This window comes from Balearica regulorum, chromosome Z (assembly GCF_011004875.1).
Source record: "Balearica regulorum gibbericeps isolate bBalReg1 chromosome Z, bBalReg1.pri, whole genome shotgun sequence".
Lineage (NCBI taxonomy): Eukaryota > Metazoa > Chordata > Aves > Gruiformes > Gruidae > Balearica > Balearica regulorum.
In genome coordinates, this window is record NC_046220.1 from 46,347,079 (window position 1) to 46,366,820 (window position 19,742).

The 19,742-nt window shown below is 36.4% G+C and overlaps 1 protein-coding gene across 4 annotated transcripts in view; it reads right to left on the reverse strand.

Moving 5' to 3' along the window:
- Positions 1 to 19,742, reverse strand: part of TRPM3 (transient receptor potential cation channel subfamily M member 3) — a 424,445-nt gene that overhangs the window by 129,713 nt on the left and 274,990 nt on the right. For all 4 annotated transcript variants that reach the window (XM_075739535.1, XM_075739534.1, XM_075739538.1 and 1 more), the window contains exons 4-6: positions 12,706 to 12,919; positions 9,563 to 9,687; positions 476 to 647 (exon numbers count right to left, since the gene is read on the reverse strand). In XM_075739535.1, coding sequence (XP_075595650.1) covers positions 476 to 647; positions 9,563 to 9,687; positions 12,706 to 12,919 — 511 coding nt within the window. The remainder of the gene's footprint in view (positions 1 to 475; positions 648 to 9,562; positions 9,688 to 12,705; positions 12,920 to 19,742) is intronic.

Genomic DNA, 19,742 nt, shown 5'->3' on the forward strand with positions numbered 1-19,742 from the left:
GTCCAGTCATTTCTCCTGCAACCATGCAGGATTTTATATACCTCTATACACCTCAGTTAGCTCTCTTCCAACCTGCAGTCTTTATCACAAAAAGCTCTCCCTTACTTTTTGTCACCTTTTTCTCTACCTTTACAAATTCCACTGTATTCTTTACAAAGTGAAGGGGACCACAACTGTATACAGTTTTAAGGAGATGGGAGTACCAAAGACCTAAGCTGAACCTGAAGAGCCTTGACAAATATTTGAAACATATTAGAAACAAATTCAGCTATTTGTGCTGTACCCCTTACCTACAGCACTCTAAAATCAAATTTTATTATCTTTATTCACCATTATTTGCTCTTATTAGCTCATGCTTACCATTTTACACAGTAGAACCACTTCTCCCAATATACAGATCTTATTGCCTATTTAAACTCATAGTGTCTTTGATATAACTGCAATTAGAAAACAATACATGCAAAATGTTACTCACTTGTATTTATCTTCTGAAGTGAAATGTGCTTTTCCAGCTGTCTACGAAGTTTCACCTCTGCTCCATATTTACCAGCAGTTCCATTGTCAGCCAAAATAAAATGAGAATGCATACTGTTGAGCACTGTCAATTTACTCATGGGATTGGACATCGTCTGGTATGGTCGGACCACCTGCATTTTAGAGACAGAGGAAAAAAAAAAAGTACTAAACAGAAAAGACCCTCTGCGTTAAATCAATTCTAAGATACCAACTGACAAGATGATACAAAAGTCAAAGAAAAAAAAAAATTTTTTTTAAGTATTGCAGTTGAGCACTGCTGTCTTCTATGCGTAAAGTAGAAAATAACCTTAGCATTTCAACCTGTGTGGCCAGCTCTTGCAAACACTGACCTTTTAGATGCAGACACTGCTTGAATGGTTTTCCATTGTAATCTGCTTCAATAGCATCAATGGAAACTGTTTCAGTGTTAAGTTTAGCTAATGGTCAGTCCTCCAAAGGTCTGTGTGAATACACACACACAAAATATACACCCTGTCTGCTGCTGTCTTTCAATAGCGGTGCTGCAAATCCTTACCTCATGTGATCAAAATTTTTGATTCTTCCTTCACAGACCCCACCTAGCACCATCCCCCCCTGTTCTAGCTTATTCAGAGCCACCAGGACAGGAGGTCCTCTGCAGACACACCAATACAGGTGAGTTCCTGTATCATGTATACACTCTTGGAGATGTGTATACATGATATTACACCACATTTTCAATTACCTTGGAAAAAACTATTGGCCCATTCTTAGCACAGGACAAAGGCAGTTCTTGCATCCACAACAGCTTTATAAAATTTCCATACAATGGGGAGTTTGCTACACTTCTTTGGATTTGTTTTCATCAGGAGAAACTCCACTCCAGACAGAGCAAATTGTTGCAGAGTTATCCCACCCATAGACTCCAGACAGACCAAGTAATAACACTGGGTCACATTTGGCTGTCAGCTACTTTGGTGGGTCTCCAGTGATGTAAGACTGAACTGATGTAGCGAAAGAACTGGTGTGGTGTTGAGGAATCCAGGCTGATCATTTAAAGACATTGGCTAGAAATATTGTTCCCTGCACTGTTTATGTACATCTTGTCTTTTTGGAAACACAAAACTCCTCAAAATTTGTAAAATGAATTTCTAGCTGAAGAAAAGCTGAAGTTACAAAACTCAGCTGGGCTATACTTCATCTGCAAGGCATCTTCTTCACAGCTCTGGCATTGTTCATTTTGCAAATCTAACAAAATCTTGTGCTTTTTAATGCAAAAAAGTGTATACACATGTTTTGACAAAAATGCCTGCAGACAGAAGTATATTATTACTTTCTTCCTAAGCTTCTCTCCCTTTTTGTTAAAGAGCTCTCTAATTGAGACATAATTCTTTGTAAATAATATGTGTTAGTAATTCTTTGGCCAGAGATCTATCATTTTCACTTGCAAATGCTTGCAGGACCTTGGTCAACTCTTGGATGGCAAGAGGAAACCCACAGACTTTTTTGCTGTTATAAACTGTCACACAGAGGGTACTTTCTAAGCTGTTCATTTGCAGAAAGTAGGAAATAGGTCTGAGAAGACCAAGGGGCAGCTGGCCAACAGCAAGGCAGTGCCCTCCACTATGAGAACAGGTGATAGCTTTGGCTCAGGTTTCTTTTATACTGTTTCTTTTGGTGCCCATTCATAACACATTTATTCTACAGGCACACGTAGCTTAAGAAATATCAGTATGCTGCTGGAATTTGTTCATTAACTAGCTTCTACAGACACAGAAACCCTGTGTCCTATGCCACAGTCAGAAAGAAAAAGAAGATTCTTTCTCATATCTCTAAGAATCAAATAAAATCAAACCAAAACAGTTACAGATTTTTTGAAAGTGGTACCTGCCTCATCTCTCAATATCTAGAGGTCACAGGCCAGCAAGATCTGACAGAGGAGGAATGACTTGAGTTGTCCATTCATTGTATGATCACAAGCCACTATGCATACAATTCTACTGAGAGCTTGTGGTTTGTCCCTGAGAGCCACAGCTCAAAACTTTCTAATGGTGACAGCTTGATATGCTGCTCTAATGAACTGCAGCACCAAAGACTCCATGTATTTACTTCATAATGCTGCTTGCAGGGCAGATTAGAAGGCTACCCTTTGGTTTTGTGTCTGCTGTTTAGCTACAAGGTGAATCTTATTATTAATAAATTTTATGGATGTGAAAATGAGAATACAATTATTTTCAATCGAGCTGTTCACATCATGCTGATGTGAATGAATGTGAATGAATATTTCAGCTGTCAACAGCTGAAATACTTTTTTTTTTTCTAAATAATAAATTTTGCAAACCACACTGTCAGATTTTTTCCTGATTGAAAGAGAAGTAAATTCTTCGGGAAGGCAAGAAAATCCTAGGCTTTGAGGCTATTTCCTTGAGGTGAATTGCTTATCCACAACACTCAGCAGATTTTCAGTTTCTCACTCTTGCAGTTCCTATTCCTTTGTTCTTTTCAATCCCTTACATTTTACAGGCAAGACTTTAGTGTCTTCTCACCCTCCTTCTGCATTGAGAAGAGGGAATAATGTCCCCTGGCATCTTCTTCTGCAGAGTTGAAAGGAAACATTTATGCTCAAGACAACCCCTCTAAATATAGGTTAATGAATGTGACAGCAGCCATCCTGCGAAGCAGTCCTCACGATGCACGGGCTGAGGGCACTCTGTCAATAGGTGAGGAGCTGGGCTAACCCCACCAGTTGCCTTGGCACCCTGAGGTGGCAGCAAGTTTAAATTACAAGCATTGTTATACACTGTTTACATTCCCCGTGACACTCCACATAGGGACAGCACTTGAAAAATCATTTAGGGCAACTCACTATGGACAATGAGCATGCACGTGTCAGGTGATCCCACGCATGAATCTGAGCAGTCTAGGTGAAGGCAAGGAATTTACAACAAACTTACTGTGTTCAGAGTAGCAGCAGAAAAAGAGAGAGATGCGTGCTTTGCTTCTCAAAGAGTAGCAGCTGTTGTTCAGATTGAGCCTCCTCTGCAGCCTCACTGTTCTGGCATACACCAGGGAATAGAGTAGTTCCCGGTTTAATTTAGAGAATCCTGAAAGCATCATGGTCCAAATTCTCCATATATGCTACAAATATGCCAGTCCCTAGCTTCACCCCAGGCATACTCCCACCTTGTAGTTTGCAATGAGAGAGCTGAATCTCTTCTCCTCACACCTTTCCTTAGAGTAGTTATTTCCTGACCTGGCCTGCAAGGGAGCTCTGATACTTTGACATGGGATAAAAGTTGTGAACTATTTATGGTTATTTGTAATTTTTTTTCCCCCAGTAATTCAATTTATTCTAATGAATAACATCTTTCTGGAAGGTTGATTGCAAAATATCTACCAAAACCAAGTCAAAATTGGTAACAACAAATCCAACAACAATAGAGTAATATACAGTTATTAATCAGTTGCCTGGGATTTGTAACTTTTATCATTATTCTGAAACCTGCAGAAAATAATTAAAGCAAAACATAATTTTTCTGACATTGTAAAAGCAAAAAAGTATAGAAGTATGAGAGACTGAAGGAAGCAGTCTCATGCTATGAGTTAACATTGTTATTCAGATGAGAGAATGAAAAGGAAACGTGTAGCCCATCTTGACAGTCTGATGTACATGTTATCTAGTACACACATACAGAGCAGGTAATATGAATGCTGGTCTTTCTGACAAGACTCATGGGAATGTGTTTTAAAGACCAGGGTTTAAAAAGTGATGAGTTCTAGCTACATACCTATCAAGCTTGGGGGCTACATGATTTTTTTTTTCATATACATGAATGGTAAGGAGATTCTAATTCTAATACTAATTCTAAGGGAACGCTAACTCTTGAATGCACACTTTTTCTGTTTGGGAGGCAGGTGGTATTCTGAAAAGGAAGGAAACTTGGTACTGACAGAGTTTCAGTTCTTTAAGGTTTAAGCTTTCCTTATTGGTTTTTCTTTCTGCACATCCAGCTTGCTCTTATTCCCTTGACTTGTCTTATAACTAGATATTGGCCTCACCTGTGCCCAGTGACATAAAAATGAATGATTCCCAAGGCTGTATATCAGTCCTGTTACTAAATTCAAGTGTAACATTCATCTTTCTGAAACAGCATTGAGTTATGATGTAATCAAGTTGTTAACTACTAATAATTACCTGGTGACTCACTACAAGATGGAAGGTCCCCACCTTTCCTGAAGAAGTTGTCTAGCCTGTTATTGCCCGGGGATTTTGAGTAGTTCATGCTAGCAACTGTTCCATTACAGGCTTACTTCTAACTTCTCCATTGTGACCCTGCCCTCTGAAGTGCATACAACCTTCCAGCTTTTATATTTCCTCCCTATTCCATCATCCAAATCAATGCTGAAAAAAGCTGAAGATATGACTGAGCAAGTAGATCAAGACTCGCAGAGTTCTGCTGTGAGTACAGTTTGAACATCCCACAGAAAACTTTGCTGATGACATGTTCTTACCTCCAGTTATGGTTATAAAACTCAGCAACTGCATCAATATAAAAATTGCTTACTCTGAAAATGCAATCTTTAATAAATCAGAAGCATTATCTAGAAACTGACTGAGAAAGCCAGGCTTTATTTTTTAACAAAAGAAATATCTAAGGATGTTTGGATTCAACTTACGTTTAGCCCAATATAAATCTAGCCTGTATATAAAAAGGGACACTATTTGCTCCTTAATTTTATGATTTCAGCTGTAGAGGAGAGTAGGTTTCAAGTAGCAGTATACTCATTCCTTGAGTTTTACTTAATTTATTTTTTCCGAATATTCTGAGCAGTACAAAAGAACAGGTATCTGTTATTAGTGAAATCCATAAAGAACATCTACAACTGGCAATGATTGTGCTTCCAACTTTTGAGTTCCAGGAAGTAAAAGATATAATTTATTCTGGGACACAGAGTGCATGAAAGGGTTTTTAATGTATAAATTAATACATTATTTAATTACTAATTTTTATTAATATAAATATATTAATTTATCTATATTAACATATAAAATTAAAACTACAGAATGCATAGGATATATAAAATAGATATTATATATTATTGTATATATGTTACATATAAGATATATTTGTATAATAAAAATATATTTATTATATAGATATAAATTTGCTGTGAGAAAGTAGTTTTCTTTCTGATAATTTTTGCTTTTATGTGGCACTTTTATATTTATGCACAAGTCTACAAAGTAGGCTTATATCTTCCGTTATGCATTCTGCTGCACTAAATGATAAATCTGATCACTACTGCTTCCTTTTCACTGGCCAAAGCCTTTGTTAAAAATAATAAGTATCTTACTTTTTCCAAAATTTCTGCTGAGCTTCAGTTTTGCCATACTCCAGTGGTTGAGTGCAACCAAAAGACCAATGAAGTAATGCAGGGAGAGAAACACACTACAATCCATGGCTATAACAGTAGTCTAAGGGAGACAAATAAAACTCCAGAAATTTGGAGAGGATTTAGGAATTTATCCTTATGTCAATCTGCTGGATCCACATATGGAAAGATTTTTATAGCAGGCATGGAAGAGTGGGTGTCATGGGTTTTGTAGTGATTCAGCACAGCAGCACATAAGCTCAATTTTAGTTTCAATTAGTTCAATTAGTAAGAAAAAGTTTGGTGTTTTTTTCCTCAAAACTTTAATTACTAAAAATATGCATCCTATTGAAGTTAGTAGGTTATATACTACAGCATCTTGACTGATCAATGACATATCACAGTATGCTGGAAATGCCCTTTTCACTGAGTTGCACAATAAAAGCATATTTTAAGTCTCAAATACTAGCTTCTTTGGACTAAAAATGAAACTTATTTGAATGATTTCATTGAGCAAAAGGAAAGTACTAAAATCAGTGTTCGTACTGAGGTTACTGGGAATTAAACCCAAAAGAGGATTGAACAGACTCTGAAAGGAAAGATGTACATGCTACGAAGACGCACAAAGTGCACTCTTTTAAAAGGAAGAATGGCTGCGTATGTAGGGAGAAACTTGTTCATAAGCCAAGTTTTCTACAAGACTGAGCAAGCTACCTTACTTTCTCAGTTCTGCTTTCAGAAAATTGGAAATAAGGCAACTACGTACCTTTCCCTTGCGTGCTTTGTTTTTAAATTAGAATCTAAGTGGGGCTATTTTCTGCTATATTGCTTTTAGACTACAGTAGTAAGACAAGTGTCTTTAGGGATCTTCAACCATCACAATATAACAAATAGCAAACAACAGTAATATTATGCTTAACTTGGCCAGTTCTCTTTATGGCTCTGAGGAAAGCCCTTGGGATTCTCAAGAGCTGACTGATTTGGATGGACTGGTAAATGTAATAAAACTCAGCTATGACTTCACGATCCATACAGGCCAGACAAGGGCTGGAGCATTAGTAGAGGCACAGCTCTGCTGAGTACGCGTGACTTGCCACGAGGCACAGGGAGGCAACATGTACCGGGGCATGTGCAATGGCAGTAACTCCCTCCTCCTCCGCTTCCCAAAATCCCATGACTAAGACAATTTTCTGTATCTGTCTGATGCTGGAAGGGTATGTTTTGACAGCTCTTCAGTTCTGATCATAATTTAACTAGACACAGTGCATATAGGCATAAAGCCACATTGATGCTGGAGTTTGACAGGCCTTTTACTATTGGTTGACTTTTTTCCCCCCCTGCATAATCCTTTGTGGCCTTTGTTTCTTGCTTAATGATGATTCATTTTACATACTTATGGTACTATTTATATTTCCCTTTCTTGGTTCATTTCACAGCATTCACCTCTAATGAGCCAGTCAACATAGTACACTTTGATTTTCAAAAAGCTTTCAGAAAGCTCCCTCACCAAATGCTTCTAAAGAAACTGCACATATTGGATGAGAGAAAAAGTCCTTTGAGGGATTAGTAACTGTGGAAAGCTGAGGGGAAGGGAGGGAAAACAGTAAGAAGGAAAAGTTAATTTTTGCAAAGAATGAGTGTTACTAAGAAGATTTAGTGACATAAATGGCCTACCTCAAGCTGGGTCATGTTCTGTTCAATACAGTTGTAAAGGCTTTGGAGTTAATAAGAGTGTGAAAAGCTTACAGATATTTCAGTGGACTATGAAGAGTTAAAGTCTTCATAAAGCAGCCTGACTAGGCAATAAAATGGAAGATGAAATCCAATATCAGTAAGCATAAAGCAATATCATTACATGTGCATTAGAGATGGATAAAACCAGAAGTGCTTCAGCATTGCATCATACCATTGATCAATCATTTTATGAAAATATTAGGGTCCAGAAGGTTCAGAGAAAAAGTTTCAATTTTGTCTATCAATCACAGATACATTTCAGAACTATTTTTGTCCTTAGTGATGACCTTGTAATTGTCATCCTACTGATATAATTCTGGCTGCATTAATGCAGGACTTTAATAAAATTTGGTTTTTTTACTGTTTTTTAAACTTTTGTCACTTTCTGTCTGGTGATCAGACTAAGTATTAATCTTTTTTGATTTACCAGAAAATGGTTTTTTTTGAGGGATTTTTGTTTGTTTGTTTGTTTATTTAGTTATTTAAGTTAGCACATAACTTCTTGGTTTCCTGTTATCTTGGAAGCATATTTAGAGATAATGTCTCTTAAAGAAATCAGAAATCAGCATTACAGTTGGCTGGAACAACTGGGAAACCAACTACTTCAGCTCGTTCTGTAAAAGAAGGTTCCAGAGCCCCCTTAACTGGTGGTGACTAGCTGAGAATAGAGGTATGTAGCTTTCCAACAGGTGGAAATAACTAATGGAGGAATAACAACATCCCAAAATTCACAACTAAATTGATGTCCTTTCTTGTCTTCTCTCTTCTTGCAATGCTTCCAGAACTTTATGTATAGTCAGTAGAGACTGCTTATTTGAAATTGATCTGTACATTACACTTCTGTAAGAAGACACACCTCATCTTTGTATCGGGCTATTTGTGCTAGCCACCTTTTGCACTGCATCTCAGAAGAATTCATTAGTGACTCAGAATTACTGCTGCAGAGTCCCATCCTGCTTGTTTGTATGTATTGGTAATGCTATTATACAAGCACTGGTGGTATTAGAGTACAAAACCCCATGCTAATACAATTCTCCCTAATGGCTATACTTTAATAGTGAACTGCAATGAATCCCAGTTGAATCAATTTCTTCATACTCATTGTAATTCCTTCTGACCAAACTAATAATTGAATCTTCTTCCCCCCCCCTCACTTGCTAATGTACGAAATACAGAGAAGAATGGTTTAGAGTAATGTAGACAAGAAAAATGCTCATTATGTAGGTTGAAGACTACATATCTTCTCCACTCAAAATTAGCCACTGTTTCTCAGGAAGATTACTTGGGAATGAACCACAGGTGAGGAAAAAAAAAAGTGCTCAGAAAAGCTCCAGGTAACATTTAACCAGTGTAAGTAAACTATTCATGTATTTAAAATCAGGGGGTTAACCCTTCTAAGTGACAATATAGATTTAAAAGACAAGAATGATGTGAAAGAGTACAAAAAAATGCCAACTCTGCTCTTCAGAAGGTGACTGAAGTAATGATACTTTGAGGTCTGATCTCATGTCCAGCACTCTTCACGTCCAGTATAAGACTCTTAACAGAGTTATAAAAATGTATAAGATGGACTATATTATAAGGGGTACAGTCTGCAATTCTGAATTTAACCAATGCATCATAGTATTGCTTCAAAATAAATCAGACTTTAAGCTTTGCAATCAGTGTTTTCTTAGGTGCTTTTCAGGGTTCATAGTGTTTTAAGTATGAACCTGTACTGTGTTTTCAAGAATAGCATTTAACAAAATTTCTTTATAATTTAAAGAATATACTGTGCAGGAATTTTTATTGTTGCCATGTCAAAACTGCTATCAACCATAAAGGAAAAACTGCATGTATTGATTTTTTGATGCAGACGTTAATTCTATGAGGAATTCTTAAGTGAGGGATGGAGAGGAAAGGAAACATAACTGGAAGATTTATAAATATTGGAGGTGATCTACATCCATACAGGGCTTACATCTTTGCCAATCAGATCCTCTTGATTTTCCACAATCCCCCAGGGAGCTATACCGATGGTGCAGATCTTCCCTCGAGATTTTGAGGCATGATCTTTCAGTGCATCTCCAACATGCCGAATGACTCCTGAGAAAGAAACAACATAAACTAGAAATTCATAATTATATCCTTTTTGTTCATTATGCTATGGATTTAGTATGGAATTCTTTTTTTAGGGAACACCTATGCATATACTTACAATTAAGTAAAGCTAAGAATATATTCCTATTGATTATTATTACAGTAATACTGTCAGTCCATTGTATCTAATCTAAAAAATATTAAATGAAATAGCAAGAAAAAATTACCCAGCTCTAGAAATAAGAATGGAAATATTCACAGCTGACTGTAACTTGTTTTTCTGCACTTGTGTTCATGAACATATGTGCATGCAAGCATTTGTATCCTTGCCAAGCATAGAAAGAAACACAGGAATTACCCCTCCCCTCCTAAAAAAAAAGAAAAAGTGTAGTTTGCACACAAATGTTCACTTCTGTCTGAATAAAGGATGGAAATCTGAAAACATCATTACACTACTCTGTGGCCAGCTATTCTACCATGCTTTCCAAACTCAGTCACCTGAGATAGCTTCCAGCAGAGAATTAGACCCCCCCCCCCCCCCCGAGGATCAGTGAGAAAACAGAAATTAGAACAGAGAGAATGACTGTTCCCCAGCTCTCTTCCAAGGGCTTTCTGATAATGCTCCTTGTATGCTTTAGGCCAGCTCTGTCAGTGTTTCAGTGGTATCTCTGTGAAGAGAACAAGTGCCATTCCTCCTTACTGTTCATAAAATATGTTTTTTCACCTGTGTATCAATAACTATTTTTGTGATGTGTATGCACTGAAGCAGAGCTGTGGATTTACTGTGGATGTTATTTGTTGCTCAGTTTCTGTGCTTGCTTCTTGTTCAGATTCCACAATTTCAAGATGACTTGATTGGAATAACAACAGTCACACAATAGATGTGATTTTAGCCATAGTTTTTCTGCACTGTAAATGAACCATGTAAGAAAACCCCCCCACAATCTAACAAATCCTCTAAGTCCTGGCGTCTGATTTACTTCCTGTGGTGGAAAAGGGGAAAAAAACCCCCAACCTGTACCTGCTATGAATTAAGCCATGATCCAGCAACCCAAAGTATTCAAAGCAGAAAACTCTGTCCAGACTGCAAAAACTTCTGCTATTTAGATTAATCAACATTCTGCATGACATGAATATTGAAAACAACTTCAGTCATTTAACAGTCATGGTTATAGCCAGATATGCACCATCCCTGTCACATCACTGATTCTCAGTCCAACAGCAGTATTTCAGGATTTTTCAATTATACCTTTCCTTAAGAGAAATCTGTTTGAAAAATTCATCATCAACTTAACAGACTGTACTCAGAAATTCTCAATTTGTACAATTTCACATAGAGATAAAGCAGCTAATTTTCACCTACACAGTTTGAAAACCTAGCCCCGGAACAACCAACTGCTTTGCTCCAGAAATCAAAAATAGCAATGAGAAGTAACTCATAATGCGGAACTGGTTCTGGAATTACAGGTTTTTAAAATAACACATAGCAACTTGAATTTCATTGTCTTGTCTAGGTAGATTTTGATTACAGGAGAAAAGTCCTCTTCAACAGTAATTATGTTACCTTTCCTGGGTCATTTGTATTGTTTTGGCATTTGTAACTGTGATGATTTGAAAAATAGTATGAAGCAATCGTGCATTTGCCAAATCCAAATGTTATAGTCAGCCCTTGTTTACATAATTTCTGTAGTTTAATTTCTGCAGTTTCTGTGGTAATCCACTGCAAGGAGTGTACACTATCTATAGTTTTCTAATGTGCTTTTAACTTAAATTTCTATCTGTCTTTGCCATTGTCACTGTAAGAGTATTTGGCAACTAACATAACTATTATCATCACAGTACACAGGTCAACATTCAACCTGATTTTCTTTCTTGTTCTGCAGAGATGTTTTGGGGATATTACCTATGTGTGAGTCTGTCTATTCATCTATCTAACACTCCAGAAGCTATGCCTCTTTTTTGCTATTTGTATCGCTGCTGTGATAAAACTGAATATTGTTTTAAATTTGATGTGCTCTGGAAACCAAAAAGCCCAAGACTCCTATTAAGCATCCATATTCAGAAATGTAGGAGTTGATCCACAATGCACTAAAATTAATGCATGATAGAGTGATTACCGTGTTCTCCATAGACATGGATAAGGGGATACACTCTGTGAGATTGCTAAAGCAATAAATTACAGCTTTGTTACTGCAGCAAATGAGAATGACATAAGAATTTACAAGTACGTGTCCTAACTCAAAACTTTTTGCATTTGTCTCTAGTGGAACTCTTTGACTGTCCCCTGACTCTCCCCTCCTTTCTGCCTCCTTCAGTGAGGGTAACTGGGAAGCCACTGCTCAACCTTTTTTATCTCGGGACCTATGGTTTGCAGCTTATTCCCAAAACTTACATGCTGTCTCCCAGCAGAGTTGGGCCAGCTGCTATCTTGGGTCATTAGGACACCCATATGGTCTGTTACAGATGTTCTTAACTCTGAATAGGAATGGCAATGTTATCGCTCTTGCTGCAGGGGTAATAGAAAAAAATTAGGTCAAACTGTCTACAAGAAAGGAAAACCTGATACTTATTCACAAGAAAGTTTTCCACCACATCCACAAACCAGAACCTTTTTTCCTTTCATACTTCAGGTCATCTTATAAGATAAAATAAAGGACTTTTCTGGATGAAAATGTTGTCTCTTTTATGCAATAAGCATTTGACTTCCTTGGTTTCTGGTTAGTAGTCCCTCCCTGTAGCTTACTGTTGATCTTATAAAGTCTTCACTGGCAATACATTAATATAATTGCCTCACAGGAGGCTTTCTTTTCAGCTCCTGAGTGTACTTTTCATGCTTTAGCAAAGCTCTTATTCCCTGGTTGCTGCTAGGCTGGTATGAACTTGGCATTTTCTGTTTTGCACATAGTACAGCCAACACTAATAAAATAAAACATGGAGTAGTTTCTTAATCTCATCAGTCCCAATTTTTTTCAGTGATGAAATCTCCTAGATGCCACTGTGCTTTCATTTCAATGTTGCTGTTACCTGTGTTAACTCCTCCAGTGAATATCCACGCTCCAGTTGTCATAGCAGCCTTAATGAGGCCTTTTCCAAAGACTTGCTTGAGTTTTGGCTGAAGTTCGAAATTCTGAAGGCCCCCGTGCACAGAGATGAGAAGTTTAGGGAGCTCAAGCTGCCACTCTTTGGTCATCAGATGCAGAAGAAGGTCAGGCTTTGTGTCAAAAGACACACGTACATACTGCAGAAAGAAGGGCAGTAGTAGAGAAAAAAAATTGGTTATACTTACTCTTTCCTAATACATATGCTTTACGCTCAATAGATTGCTGAAAAAAGGCAAACTTTATGACAAAAGCACTAACTTGAATGATTTTTCAAAAGTTAGGAAATTAGGAATAATGGAACACTTGTAATTCACAGGCTGGACAATTTTCCTTTATTTAGGAAATTAAGTCATTACTTGTTTCAATATGTTTAGCAATCCTTGAAAGATAAATGTCTTTAATTTATGGATGCAAAAATTGGAGCAATAATTTAAGTCATCTGCCAAATATGATCAAAGCAGTCAGAGTCACAACTGTGTGTTCACTAGTATCTTATTTTCAAACTAACAAAATCAAATTCTCAAAAGGTAGGAAATAACAGAAAGGAGTTCGCTTGTTCACGCACACGTAAGTTTAAACTGAGCAAGAGTACTAAAAAGGTACTTTTCAGATGAATGAATGCTAACTTATGACTTACAGACTGATTTTTATAGATTCATGAATTTGCCTAATGAGGCACAGAACCCTAAAAGTGCTTTGAAACACATGTACACATTTCCAGTTATTGGCTCTTCTGTGCTACATCTGCAGCATTTTGCCCCAAGGGAGATCATGCCCATATGTGTGTGCTCAAAGATAACAACTGTCTTTAAAAATTCTACAGCACTACCATGTTGCACACATACCTGTCTCTTCCAGACAGGCCTTTCTCTCTGGGCTCTTTCTCCTGCTCTTTCTGTTGCTGATGCATGAAGGGTTTCATGAAGCCCGTGACAGGGCAGATGATACTTTTTTGAATTCTGGTTGCATAGCAGAAATGGGCCGTAAGAGGATAAAATTCTTTCTATAGTTGGTAAGATCTGGAAGGACCGTCTTAATTAAATAAAATATGTTATAGAAAGCTACTCATCTGTATAAACTTCTGATGGAATCAATGCACACAGTGTTGTTTCAGAAGTCTTTTCCTTGATGGGTTGTCAGCACAGTTGTCACATATATAATACAGGCACCTTTGCTTTCAGCCAGGGGAAGACCTAGTTCTAAATTATTTATTGTAACATGCCAGGTAGTGTAACATCCACCTATATTATGTAATCATTTTGTTCCTTTTTAACATGTCTAATCAGTATTTCTTGCCAAAAGACTGTTCTTTTTTAGTAAATCATATCACAGTAAAGTGGACTCCTTTCTATTTGAATAAGAAATAAGGACTTGACTTTTTCAAGATGGTATTGCTAATAGACAGATTTCTTTGCAAGAATGGATTGTTGCACAGTGAACAGCTTCTGGAAGCAGAAGCCTGTTTGGGCAAATAGTCACAGGGAAGCAAGGCGGGGGCACAGCCAAATGGAAAGCTGAGCAAGAACTTGGGAATGCACGTTCACCCCAGTGCATTAGCAATGTCCTCTGCAGCCGCCAGGCAAATTCATAACAGCTAATGGACAAAGAACATACAATATTCATGTCTGGCAAGAGCATAATGTATCCTTGAGCTCATATATACATGAACTTTACTCTCAGTAGCTACTCATTTAATTTTCTGTGTGGGAGTTGAGAAAATCTTGCATGGCATCTGATCCCATCAGCCAGATAGTGAAGCTAATAATTTTGATAAGAATTCGAGGGCTGCCAAAGTTTTAACACACCAAAGGGGTTGTAAGGAGACTGATCCTTATTCCCTTTGCTCTGCCTTTAGGGAGAGCGGAGATTGCAAAGGGCAACGCCTTGTTAACACTGCAGGCACTAATAGATAGACAACAACCTTCAGGGGGCCTACACAAAGCCTCTGCTGCTCAAACTATGGAGATTATGTTTTGGGATCATTGGTACCTTACTCTGTTTTTGGTGAAGATGGACTGGGAGTTTTAAGAAGATAATTAAAGTGAGTTCATATTAGTAATGGCCATACAAATTTGCTGAAAACAGAGACCATTGCATCATCTGCGACGATATAAAGATGAAGGCACAAATGGTGTCAGATTTGTATTATCTAATCCAGCCAGTGACTGTTTTTTTGATTCTTTCACATTGTCTTATACTCCAGAATGTGTGACTTCACTGTCCCTATCTTCTTAAGCCTATGTATTAATTGGCAAAAATCTCTTTCATTTTCTTATCCACTAAGACCTCTGAATTTCAATAAATACAAATCTATATAGTGAATCACAAAGTTAGAAGAAATATTTTCTTACATTTATTTGAAATGTAGACATCTTTTATTACAAACACCTTCTTGTTCTTTATACTGCAGGCAAACCCTCTTTAATGATAAGAATTCATTTTGCTTTTTAAAGAGGAAATTTAAGCAAAAATAAATCTCAAATTTTTTTTCATGTAAATTAAAATTTAAATAATCATGGATAAAAGCTTTCTTGAGAAGGGCAATGGTGCCAAAACATCCTAATTTTCCTTCTGTGCATAGACCTCAATTTTTACGACTGTCTGATTAATTTTTGCTGTTATAGAGGTTATTTTCAGTGTGGTATGCTTGGGGTTACTCTTTTGCCATTACTTAACATGTTAACTAGCAAGTACAAGAAATTTCTTTTGTCATTACTTTCAAAGTATGCATTAAATTATGAATAAACACTTTCAAGGGCATTTTTGTCCGTATTAAAAATTCATTTCTTTCAATCTTGAAGCAGAATATTTGGCCTTTTCAGTTTTTGTTTAGAATCTTAATGAATATTTCTGCTGTTCCTGAATTCTTTTGCTATAGCCTCTAGAGGCAGATTTAAAATTTAAATGTAAATCTAAGCTACACACAGGAAGCAAAAAAATACAGTTTGGAACCACAAAACCTACAGACCAACCTGACTGACATCAGCATAACACTGTGAAATGATAAATCAAGTTCAAGCTGACATGCTCATTTGATCCCTAAACTAGCACAGAAGTAGTCAGAAAGGGTGTTATTTGATGCCAATAGATATTTCACTTTTTTATCAAGCTGTTTCCTAAAAAATAACTGTGCTCATCATCAGTCAAACAGCCAGATGCTTGCAAGTCGGACTCTGATGCCCTAGGGTAAAAGCTGAAGTTCCTGAGTGGTAAAATTACTACTCTGTTGCTCGAGCACAGCTGTCTCAGTAAAGTAGGTGGTGAATGATTGCAGATGAGAGCCTCAGTGAATAAAATAGAAAGATTTAGAATTTTATTGTATTTCTTCAAAGAAAATCCCTTCAGGGAACATTTTGTGATCTGCAGTCTAACGTTGTTCCTTTGTTTCTCCTCTCAATGGAGGTATTGGGTGGCTATTTCACCTACCCTAAATAAGATTCCATCACTGCAGACACTTCTTCAAGCTAAGGACGGATTCCTTCAAAGTGTGATCTTCACATAAAAAATAGACCTGATGTAATCCTCACTGAATTCAACAGATAAACTGTCACTTCTTTGACTGAAACTGGACTGGTTCCTTGTAAGTTAGTATTTTTCTTAACATCTTAAGGCCTGAACCAAGTTCCACTAAATAGTCAGTGGAAGGACCCTCATTAATTTAAATGGACTTTGGATAGATGTTTTTCTGTGTTAATTGCCCTTTTTCTCCATGTAGGACACCATCTTTTAAATTCTCTAAATGTTCTTTAAGCATTAATTCACTATAACAAAAGCAGTGTTTGCTGCATTTTTCATGGTTTATGCAAGTTACAGGATTCTCTCCCTCTTTTTTTTTTCTCTCTCAAAAACACTGATGGCTTTTAAGATCCTTTTTACACAGTTTTTGATAAAGCTCAATATATTTTAAAAGCAGAAACATACCTTTTTATGTGGCTGATTTCCAAATATCCTTAATAAAGTGTAAATTTTTGAGGATCTGAATATTAGAAAATCTGTCCAAGAAACTGTTTATGTAAATTGCAATTCTACCAATGTTCTTTCATGTTTCCATGCACCATAAGAAAGGTTAAGCTTGTAACACTGAAGCAAACTTTATTTCTTCAACAGCTGCAAACATATGTTAGCTTTTTATTGTGCATATTAAATGTATCATTGGAATGCATTCAATTATGAGCAATGTATTTAACTCACTAAAGCTTTTCAAACAGCCATTTCTCCACCTAGTCTTGAAAAACTGTGATCAAAGAAATTTCAGTTCTGTAAACAATGGTCCTTTAAAAAAGGTTGATATGGAATCCAGGAACACCAATTAATGAAAGAATGGTAAGGTTGTTTTTGTATGCGGAAAGGCAGATAGTAAATTTAAAAAATTGGTTTAGTTTTGACACAAGTTAAGTGCAAAATGCATCACAGCAAGGTTGTCTTACCTGGTCCACTAATGACCAGAATCTATTTTGAAATTGTTCAGAATATTGCTCATAACTGGAATGGAAGCACTTAGATTAGTTTGATAATTGCTCAGAGTTACAGTAATAAATTACAAGTATAGAGTTAGATGAACTCACCCATGTTATTCCTTAAACAACTAAGACACAACTGATATAAGCAGATCACATTTTATTAATTTTCCTTTTTTTTAATCCACTGATTTATTTTAAAATCTGTTAATAAATTTTACATATCTCTACATTCACTCAGATCTTTTTACAGTCTAAAGTGAAAATTGGCTGTAAAAACAATGCAAATGTGAATGGCAAAACTGTTAAATGTGTTTCTTAAACATTAATGGGATGAGCCACTTCTAAAGAAAATATGAGATTGATAGAGATCTAAAAACCAGTCTTGTTGCAGGATCATCTGTGGTTACATGAAGACCAAAAGAAAGGCTTCTTTAGTAACTGATCGTGTTAACCAATGTTATCTAATCTCGGTTATATGTTTCTATATAATCTGCTGCATGCTCAGCTACTCACATTATTGATTTCAGTAGCTTAGTGAAGCCCCACTGAAGGTGTAACTCAATGGTATTAGCAAAATTCATGCTGTTTGAGAATTTTTGTTCTATGTGGCTGTGGAAATGAAGTTAATGGCACAGTGTGTTCTACTGTCATTATGTAAACCTACATTGTCTTTTCTGTTTTGTTCAAAACCCGTATGTTTATTATAATTTCAGTGTAATTTTCATTTTCACAGCTAAAGATGCCACTGTTAATTGTCTGGTGGCAACTGATACAATATTGTATCACTGCATTTGTAGCTTGCAAATATACATGCAAAGTATATGTATATTTACTATCAAATTTGTATATATGTTATTAAAATCTAATTCTGTTACTTCCAATGGAGGAAATAATTATCTGTCAGTCTTACACGCACTAATCTGTTCTATTAATTAACTACCGGTTTCCCAATTAGAAATCTGAGGTTATGTTTTCCATTAATAAATCCCATCTCATTCCTTTTAATCTGATTCAGAAAAATTTACCAATTTTGCTGTTAGTACAAACCAAGATAATATTAGCCAGTTCTATGTTTCCCTCGCTTAACAATTTTCATGTGTGGGCACACATTTCAGGAAATAAAGTAAGGAACAGGTGGGGAATTTTACGCCAAATTCTTCCCCTGAGGCTTTCTTTGATGTTGGTCAGCTTGCTAAATCTTGCTGCTTTATAGATTTATTCTATTAGCCAATAGGCACAATATTAACCTACCATGATTGTCAGCAAAAACCAGCTTGTATGCTATAGTGATATTTGATATCCAGGAGCTAGAAAATAACTAAGAAGTAGCATATTTTTAGAAAAGAACAAATGTCAGTTTATCAGGTTCTCTCCCTTTTTTCTCTCTCCCCCTGCTCCTGTTGGTGTTCAAGCTTCTCTGCTTTTGGGTTTGAAAATATATTATCTGAACCAGAATGTTTCCAAGGATTATTATGTATTTATTCCTTTTCCCAAACCTTATTTTTCAAGATAATTTAAGTGGTCTTTTTTCCACTCTTCTGCTGGCAAAATTACTTGGTTGCTTTGACTGAGCAAACTCTTGGCTTTCACAGAAAACTTTTGATTTTGGTAAGTTTTGTTTATTATGGGAAAGACCTTGTAACCTTGTAAATTCAGAGATAAGTTACATTCTTTCTATTAATAAAGCTGCAACAACTAGTTAGGCTATAATCTACCCTAAAATAGTGATTGGGGATGGAAATATGACCATAAGGACACCTTTATACTGTTTTCAGTGACAAACACACCATAGTATAACAAAGCTCTTTATTTTGTTTCCATTTAAAAAATGCACAATTACTGGTTATGCTAATCTCCTTATTTGTGTTTTTGTCATATGAAAGATGTTTTTCTCATTGGTGGTAACCAAACAGGGCACCCATTAAAGAGATATTTAGTGAATTGTTTAATTTGAAGCACTTTTCCCACTAGTGCGATGACTGAATTTCTGGAACTTTTATAGACTTATTTAATTCATGAAGAATTTGTTTGTTCCCATGGTTTAGGTGGAGTTTAGTGACTATGAATAGATGGTAGATGCTGCAATTCTAGTATGTCAAAATAAACCCAGAGTTTTTCCAGAAATAAATGTTTCGTCTGTATTTATGCATAATTTTTAACTTGTTATTTACATGTCTCAGATTCTTCATGGTTTCATTCCTGACTGCACTCTGTGACAAGATTTTTCTTTCCCTTGGCTTCCAATTTTACCCCCACAGTTTTGCTTCAAGTATATTTCTTTGAGCACACAGCATATACCTTGGAGCATCTTCTGTTCTCTTATGGCGTTGTGGTAGGACACCAGAATCCCAACAAAGACCAGAAATCCTCTAGAGAAATTGGTATCAACAGCTTTCCTAAACCCTTCATCATTTCTTGGCTGCCTAAGATTGCTTTTCTCTGGGCAGGTCAGTTTATTGCTTTATAGTGATCTCCAAGGACATCACTCAAAAAGTTCTAG